This window comes from Aquarana catesbeiana, linkage group LG08 (assembly GCF_042186555.1).
Source record: "Aquarana catesbeiana isolate 2022-GZ linkage group LG08, ASM4218655v1, whole genome shotgun sequence".
NCBI lineage: Eukaryota > Metazoa > Chordata > Amphibia > Anura > Ranidae > Aquarana > Aquarana catesbeiana.
In genome coordinates this window covers 22,745,407-22,755,148 of record NC_133331.1, presented here as the reverse complement: position 1 = coordinate 22,755,148, position 9,742 = coordinate 22,745,407, and the positions used below count along the sequence as shown (strand labels likewise).

Here is a 9,742-nt window from a genome sequence, read left to right as displayed (position 1 = left end):
GGTACAGGCAGAAGCCGTGTAAATTTGTTGATAAAAAGGAGAAATATATTTTGGAGTAGAATCTTTGGTGAAGTGTGTTTCTTGGAGGCATACTATGTGAGCCTTCTTGTTATGGAAAGTACGGAAGGCTTTGGTCCTTTTTTGAGGGACATTTATTCCCTGAACATTCAGGGAAAGTATATTCAGTGGTGCCATGGCAACAGATCAAATAGTTTTGACTTACTTTTTGTTATGCAGAGCTGACTGCGCAGATCAACCTGTGTGGACTGAAGAGATGAAAAGATAGAAAAGAAACCAGTGAATTCTGGAGTAAAGAGTAAACAAAAAACATATGAGATTAGATGATACATTGTATAAATTATTTTTTGCAAGTAATCACAATTTACCCGTGAAAGAGAATAAATATCTCTCTCAGGGGAATAAGTGCCTTCGTCACACTCCCACATAATATGGTTGGGAGAATGAGGAGGGCTAATGGGGGTACACGGATCTTCCGCTTACAGGAGAGAAGTGCTATGTCAAAAGACATCAAAATGATGATTCATTAATTGGAGTGCAGAATATAGTTTTTGTTGAAATTATTTATTCCAGGGTGGTTGTATATGGTTAGTCTTGCCCTAGGCTAAATAATTCAGTTAGAAAGGTACTGTTAATAACTTTGGTATTGATGAAGATAGTTTGACTTATTTTGGGATTTTAACCCTTTTAGAGTAAACAATTACATATTTTATTTTATTTTGGGATTTTAACCCTTTTAGAGTAAACAATTACATATTTTATTCATATGTAACTGTTTAGATATGTTAACTCATAAAATTGAGGTTGTATTGCTTCAGATTAGAATAAACAAAAACATAGTTCTAGGAACTAGTTAGGTAATAATATATTTGTTTTAAGAAAAGAAAGAAAAAGCTTCCATTACTTCTGGATTATTGAACATATTTGTCCTAAAAAGTAATAAATCTATTGTTATTACCTGAAAATATATAACTGAACAAGAATTTCCTTATTTCACTTATATATTCTAAGGCTATATGAATCAGAAGTAATAAGAAATATAACTGGAATGTAACATGATCCCATACAGTGTGTGACTATCAGAATGCAGTTACATTCAGTTATAAATACAGGTTTTTTTATAGAGAACCATCTCTTAGTATAATAAATGAAGAGATATCAGGAATTAGGATGTCAGTCCATTGAATCTTCTTGGTCCATGGATGATGTGGCATAACGGCCTCTTTTGTGAGAATGATGATTCCCATTTTGTTCTGAAATTTTCTGGGTGCTGCCTGAAGGTGAAGATGATGCCATTCTTCTGCGTGTGGGAGTGTTGCTGCTTGTGGGTTCTGTCAGATTTAATTTTAAAAGGGTTTGTTGTAGTTCATCTGCTGATCTGCTTCTGTAAATTGTACCTTGGTAGTTAAATCTGACTGAAAAGGGGAAACCCCATTGATACATAATGTTGTGGCATTGCAGTTCCATTAGTTGGGGTTTCATGGATCGTCTTTTAGAAATAGTAAGTTGGGATAGGTCAGCAAAAATTTGATAATTGTGTCCTTGAAAATCAAGTTCCTTTTTTTCTCTTGCAGCAATTAGTATTTGTTCTTTCGTTCTGTAATAATGAAATTTTGTGATTATATCACGTGGGGGTCCATCTTTCTTTTTGGCTGTGAGGGCTCTGTGTACTCTGTCCAGTTCTAAACGTTCAATAGGGATATCTGGCTTTAGTTCTTGTAATAGAGCAGTAATAGTAGATTGCAGGTCTGTCACAGTTTCAGGTATTCCCCTTATGCGCAAGTTTGAACGTCTGGCTCTATTTTCGTAATCTTCGAGCTTAGTTTGAAGTATTAAATTCTCTTCTTTTAATTGTTCCAATTCTGTTATATTTTCTTGGGTTGTAATTTCAATTTCATCAATTTTTATTTCTAAGGCTGCGGTGCGGTTTCCCAGCTCTCTTATTTCTTTGGTTAGGCTGTTTGTTATTTGGTCTGAGGTTTGTTTTAAAGCCTTATGAAGCATCTTTTCAAATTGTAATAATATTACTGGGGATGCTGAGGAGGCTTGTGGAGAAGTTTGTGAGAGGATTTGTTCTGTATCTGACTCAAATGGAGAGTCTTGCTGTGACATTTTCTGTCTGTGAGAGCGCCCTGATGCTGTATATTGTGAGGTGACTGGAGCTGCTTTAGTTGCAGTGAGTGCCTGTGAGCTCTTTGTGAGGTGATTTTTATTTCTGCCACGGCTTCCTCCCAGTACCATATTTCCTGCCCAAACTTTCACAGTTTGTTCCCTGGGGCAAAAAGGTTCAAATGGATACCTTTTGAGCCTGCAGGCTCCGCTTTGTCCTTCTCTTCTCTCCTCAGAGGTGCGGAGCTCTAACAATGCATGTCTTCTCCGCTAGACTCCGCCTCCTGTCCCTGGACAGTGGTTTCTTCATACATTTGTATAATTGGGTACCACATACCTTGTTTTTAACCCTATAACCTTTGTTTATAAATGTTGTTATACTCATAATAAAATTTACTGTATATATTTTTATACTTACTTATTTGGTCTGTCTATAATAGATCCATAGGGGTCCCAACCATGCCTTTGGCAACCCGGTTTTTCCTTGTTCTTATAAATTCTGGTTCAGGCAGACCAAATTGTTGTTTATACAGACCCCAATCCCTCCCTTTTCTTATATTTGGATTAGGGAATTAGGGATTTGGATTAGGAATTATGCACTTGGATAAGAAAATATTTGAATTTATTTTTATTTCTTCCTCTTCATGCATATACTCAATAAGATCATAACACACTACTCATTGATTGTAGTAGTTAGTCACATTCATCTGGACTTGTTTTGTAATGTTGAACACATTTTTCTATTTTTCCAAGCAGCTTCTTGGGTTCTACTGGGTGCGAAAAAACCTAGCATTTATAACACACAGATACCTCATTCAGCTTAATGTGCACAACAATGGGATGTGTCAAGGCAGATGTTCATTGTCCAAAACTAGCTTTACACAAACTGTGGAATTATAAACTGTGGTCAGGTGGCAAAGTATGCCAATGATGGGGGTTTGTAAATGCATCAGCCCTCTCCCTATAAAAGTCAACTCTCCCATCAGGCCCGGCCAGCAGGGGGGCCCAGGCAATCTAAAATGAAAGAATGCACAATAATAAAAAAAAAATTCTCCAACAAGCAATCACAACCCCCCCCCACCCCCTCCGCTCTGACTTAGCAATGTTTTTTTAAAACCTTCTGGTTCCCTCTCTCTGTATAGCTTATTGCTTATGTGGATGTAGCCAGAGTGTCATTTTTTATATGGTTGTTTTGTTGCCTTTATTAGCTTAGTTGCCCTTCTTTGCACTCGCTCCATTTCCAGTACATCCTTGCTGAGGACTGGTGCCCAGAACTGGACAGCATACTCTAGGTGCGGGCGGACCAGAGTCTTGTAGAGCAGGAGAATTATCGTTTTATCTCTGGAGTTGATCACCTTTTTAATGCATGCCAATATTCTGTTTGCTTTGTTAGCAGCAGCTTGGCATTGTATGCCATTGTCATCTACTAGGACCCCCAAGGTCCTTTTCCATCCTAGATTCCCCCAGAAGTTCTCCTCCCAGTGTTTAGATTGCATTCATATTTTTGCCACCCAAATGCATTATTTTAATTTTTTCTAAATTAAACCTCATTTGCCATGTAGTTGCCACCCCATTAATTTGTTTAGATCTTTTTGCAAGAATTCCACATCCTGCGGAGAAGTTATAGCCATGCTTAGTTTAATATTGTCCACATATACAGAGATTGAACTGTTTACCCCATCCTCCAGGTTTATGAACAAAAAAAATAGGATTGGTCCCAGCACAGAACCCTGGGGGACCCCACTACCCACCTCTGACCATTCCGAGTACTCCCCATTTATCACCACCCTCTGAACTCGCCCTTGTAGCCAGTTTTCAATCCATGTACTCACCCTATGGTCCATGCAAACGGACCTTATTTTGGCAAATACTTGACTGAGTTCCCTAAGTACCCTCGGATGCAAGCCATCTGGTCTCGGTGATTTATTAATGTTAAGTTTCCCAAGTCTAATTTTAATCCTGTCCTCTTTTAACCACGGAGGTGCTTCCTGTGATGTGTCATGAGGATAAACACTGCAGTTTTGGTTACTGAAGCCCTCTGATTCCCTCGCAAAGACTGAGGAGAAGAATAAATTCAATACCTTCACCATCTCCACTTCCTTTGTAACCAAATGACCTTCCTCATTCTTTATGGGGCCAATATAGTCTGTCCTCCCTTTTTTACTGTTTACATACTTAAAATCTTTCTTGGGATTTTTTTTGCTTTCTTCCGCTATCTGTCTTTCGTGTTCTATCTTAGCCATCCTTATTGCACCCTTACATTTCTTGTTGCATTTCTTATAAAGTTTGAATGCTGATGATGATCCCTCAACCTTGTATTTTTTGAAGGCCTTCTCCTTTGCTTTTATATGCATTTTTACATTGGAGTTAAGCCATCCAGGACTTTTGTTCGCTCTTTTAAATGTATTACCCAATGGGATGCATTGGTTAATGCCCTTATTTAATTTGCTTTTAAAGCAAACCCATCTCTCCTCCATGTTCTTTGTTCCTAAGATTTTATCCCAGTGTATGCCTTCTTGCAAGGTTCGTAGTTTAGGGAAGTTGGCTCTTTTGAAATTCAGTGTCTTTGTACTCCCCTTATGTTTCCTATTTGTGTGATTTATACTGAAGCCAATTGACCTGTGATCGCTGTTTCCTAACTTGCCCCATATTTCCACATCTGTGATCGGGTCTGTATTGTTGGCAATCAGTAGATCCAGTAATGTTTTATTTCTAGTTGGTGCGTCTACCATCTGAACCATGAAATTGTCCTGCAAGACATTTAGGAACTGGCGAGCCTTAGACGAATGTGTGGTTCCCTCCGCCCACTCTGTCTGGATAATTAAAATCCCCCATTATAATAACACTTCCCATCCTTGCTGCTAATCCAACTTGTGATAGGAGATTCATCTCCCCCTCCTCCCTCAGGTTAGGGGGCCTATAGCATACTCCCAGTAATATTTTCTCCTTAGCTTCATCCCTTTGGAGCTCTACACATAAGTATTCCACCTCCTCCCTAGCTCCCTTAGTGATGTCATCTCTCACATTCACTTGTACATTATTCTTGATATATAGGCATACCCCTCCCCCTTTTTTTACCCTTTCTATCCCTGCGATTAAGGGTATACCCCTGAATGGTTGCCAGCCAATCATTAAGAGCTGTTGAACCAGGTCTCTGAAATTCCCACAAAATGCAAATCCTTCTTGTACAACAGTATCTCTAGTTCACCCATCTTGTTTGCCAGGCTCCTGGCATTGGTGAACATGCCACGTAGTTTAGACCGGTCGCATACTATCCTCTTATTGGGTGTTCCGAGATTGCAACTAGGACATGTTACTACACTTACCTTGGGTTTATGTGCTTTAGTCAATCCACCACTAATGTCCCCAATACTACCCTCTGGAATATGTTCTGCGCTGACTGTCTCTACCTCTGGTAGTTTAAAAACTCCTCTAACTTTTTGGCCATCTTTACTCCCAGCTGATCTGCACCCTCCTCATTTAGGTGCAGTCCATTGCTTCTATAGTACCGGAGATCGACTGAGAAGTCGGCCCAGCCCTCCAGGAACCCAAACCCCTCCTTACTACACCAGCTCTTCAGCCACTTGTTTACTTCCCTAATCTCCCTCTGCCTTTCTGGTGTGGCTTGATGTATTGGTAGTATTCCTGATAATACTACCTTTGAAGTCCTTTTCCTCAATTTAGCTCCCAAGTCCCTAAAATCGTTCTTTAGGACACTCCATCTGCCTCTGACTTTGTCATTGGTCCAACGTGCACCATGACAGCTGGGTCTTCCCCAGCCCCTCCCAGTAATCTGTCCACCAGATCCGTAATGTGCCGAACCCGAGCACCCAGTAGACAACATAGAGTTCGGCGCTTCAGGTCTTTGTTACAGATTGCCCTCTCTGTCCTTCTAAGAATTGAGTCCCCTACCACCAGAATCTGTCTTTCCTTTCCCTTCGCTTCCCCCCACTCTCACTGGAGGAGTTCTTCCCCCGGCATCTAGGAGAGTCCCTCAGCTCCAGCAGTGCTGGTCCCTGATCGGTTTCACCAATGTCACTCAATGGAGCGTACTTATTGGGATGCTCCAGCCCTGGATTGGCCTCCCTGGCACTTCCCCCTCTATCCCACCATAGAAAGTTTTAAACTGTTTGTAGTCCAGATTTAATGCTCTGAGCTGGGGGGAAGGTCAGTGACATACAGGCAGTATGTTGCTGTGCCTGTACAGGCCTGCCCATCCACAGTACGTTGCAGGTGGGTAATCCAGAGGTTTAAAACCCAAATCATATGTCATAATTTTAATTCAGAAAGGCTCTGACAAATTTCAATTCCCAATTTCACATACAGATGGCTGGGTCAGAATCTTAGTCTTTGGAATAGACAGTCCATGGCAAAAATGTATGGCCAACAAAGCTGCAGAAGCCATATAATGCTATCAAGAAGGCATGGAACAAAATCCCTGAATGGGATTTTCAACACCGTGCCGAATCTATTAGACATGTGTTTTGTTCTGAATGAGTTTTTTAATGAATTTCAACAAATTCATTAATTCGGAAATATCCAAATTAAGGCAACCCTATTAAACAAATTTTTCAGACTATTCGTAAATTTGAATATTCGAAAATTCGTAAATTAGTGAATTAGAATGTTCAAAAATTCGAAAATTTGGAGATTCGAAGTTCAAAATTAGAAATTCGGAAATCCGAAAATCTGAGAATTTAGAAAATTTGACAGTCCAAAAATTTGAAAATTCAAAAATAAGAATGAAAATTCAAAAGAACAAAAATCCAAAAATAAGAACCTAAATACATTTGAAAACCCGAGAATTATAAAATCTGAAATAATAACTAACTAATAATAACTTAACTGTTACTAACTACCCTGTTTCCCCGAAAATAAGACCTAGCGTGATTGTTGGTGATGGCTGCAATATAAGCCCTACCCCCCAAATAAGCCCTAGTTAAAGTCCTTGAAGGTCTTATTTTCAGGGTAGGGCTTATTTTCGGAGAAACAGGGTAGGGCTTATTTGGGGGGATAGGGCTTATATTGCAGCCATCACCGACAATCACGCTAGGTCTTATTTTTGGGGAAACAGGGTATTAAATTATAGGTTTAAAATCTCCTTTCAAATTTGGCTGTTGGTGAACATAACGAATACGAATTCATCCCAAGTTACGAATTATCCGAAATAACGAATGCCGTATCTAAACGAATGGAACGTAACAAATTATTAATAATATATAACAATAATAATAACAATAAAAACATTTTATTATTATTATTAATTTGTTCCGTTCCATTTGTTTAGATGTGACATTTGTTATTCCGGATAATTCGTAACTTCGGAGAAAATTCGTATTTGTTACATTCACTAGCAGCCAAATTTGAAAGGAAATTCCAATACCTATAATTTAATAGTTAGTTATTATTAGTTAGTTATTTAGAATTTTTAGATTTTTGTTCTTATAAATTTTTGGATTTTCTTTCGAATTTTCAAATTTAGGAATGTTCTAAAAAAAGAAAAAGAAAAACCTGAATGAAACAAAAACGAACAAATTTTTCGGCAGTGCACATGTCTAGAATCTATGGTATAATATTCTGGCTCTAATTAAATAGATAAGCTAAAGTATCTGCTGAAAAATTATTTAGTTAAAAACATGTTCCTCTTTCTTTTTATGTTACTTATAGCATTTAAGATATCTTTGTTCCTCAAAGTGTAGACAAATGGGTTGAGCATTGGAACCACAGCCGTATACAGCAAGGTAAGCAACCTTTCCACTTCCTTAGAACCTTCAGATTCTGGTTTACCATAAATTATAATGATTGGACCATAGAATAATATTATTGTGGTGAGGTGGGAGGTACAACTGGAACAAGCTTTCAGTCGTCCCTCTGAGGAGCGAATTTTCAGTATGGTGGAGATGATGAATACGTAGGAGGTCATAATAAGCAAAAAAGGAAAAGATGCCAACAGTACATCCTGACATAATAAAACTATATTTCTGCTTGTAACATCACTAGAGGTTATTGCATACAGTGCTTTATGATCACAAAAGAAATGGTCAACCTTTTGAGTAAGACAGAAGGATAATAGAGATGTGGATAACAAATTGATTATTGCATTAGTTGCAGATATAAGCCAAGTGGACAGAGCCAATGAAAGGCATACATCTTTACTCATGATTGAGGAATATTGTAACGGCTTACAGACTGCTACATATCGGTCATAGGACATGGAGGTCAGTACAAATACATCAGAAGCAGCTGACAATGAGAAGAAGTACAACTGAGTCATACAGGCGGAGAAGGACACCCAATGGTCACGAGTTAGGAGTATGAAGAGCAGCTTTGGAAGAGTAACTGAAACATATATAACATCACTAATAGCAAGATTACTCAAGAAGAAATACATTGGAGTATGAAGCTGGGGAACCAGACACACCAATAGAGCAATGGTCATGTTTCCAACAATGGTCATCAGATACATCAATAGAACTGCAGTGAGAAGGAGACATTGTCCAGTTTTGGAGATGGAAAATGCTGAAATGTAGAACAAATTTTCTGTACTGTTCAAGCATCCATCTTCCATCTTCCTTGCATGGAAAAAAGAAAATATTATTTTTACTTCTTAAAATTATTTAATATGAAAAATATTATTTCCTTAAAATATGCTTTCATTAACATGCTAACAAACCCTGTCTCCCCAAAAATAAGACCTAGCGTGATTGTCAGTGAAAGCTGCAATATAAGCCCTACCCCCCAAATAAGCCCTACCCTGTTTCCCCAAAAATAAGCCCTACCCTGTAAATAAGACCTACAAGGACTTTAACTAGGGCTTATTTGGGGGGTAGGGCTTATATTGCAGCCATCACTGACAATCACGCTAGGTCTTATTTTCGGGGAAACAGGGTAGTTACATAGTTGGTGAGGTTGAAAGAAGACACAAGTCCATCAAGTCCAACCTATGTGTGTGATTATATGTCAGTATTACATTGTATATCCCTGTATGTTGTGGTCGTTCAGGTGCTTATCTAATAGTTTTTTAAAACTATCAATGCCCCCCGCTAAGACCACCCCCTGTGGAAGGGAATTCCACATCCTTACCACTCTTATGTCCCATACACACGGTCGGACATTGATCGGACATTCCGACAACAAAATCCTAGTTTTTTTTCCGACGGATGTTGGCTCAAACTTGTCTTGCATACACATGGTCAGACAAAGTTGTTGGAAAATCCGATCATTCTGAACGCGGTGACGTAAAACACGTACGTCGGGACTATAAACGGGGCAGTAGCCAATAGCTTTCATCTCTTTATTTATTCTGAGCATGCGTGGCACTTTGTGTGTCGGATTTGTGTACACACGATCGGAAATTCTGACAACGGATTTTGTTGTCGGAAAATTTTATAGCCTGCTCTCAAACTTTGTGTGTCGGAAAATCCGATGGAAAATGTGTAATGGAGCCCACACACGGTCGGAATTTCCAACAACAAGGTCCTATCACACATTTTCCGTCAGAAAATCAGACCGTGTGTACAGGGCATTACCGTTAAGAACCCTCTACGTAGCTTAAGGTTAGTTTAAGGTTAAACCTATTTTCTTTAAATTTTAATGAGTGGCCACGTGTCTTGTT

General features: G+C 38.9%; 1 protein-coding gene across 1 annotated transcript; it reads right to left on the bottom strand.

Moving 5' to 3' along the window:
* Window positions 1-7,747: 7,747 nt before the first annotated feature.
* LOC141105237 (olfactory receptor 1J21-like) lies at window positions 7,748-8,695 on the bottom strand. Its single transcript, XM_073595125.1, has one exon. The coding sequence runs from the start codon at window positions 8,693-8,695 to the stop codon at window positions 7,748-7,750; it is 948 nt and encodes a 315-aa protein (XP_073451226.1).
* Window positions 8,696-9,742: the final 1,047 nt, after the last annotated feature.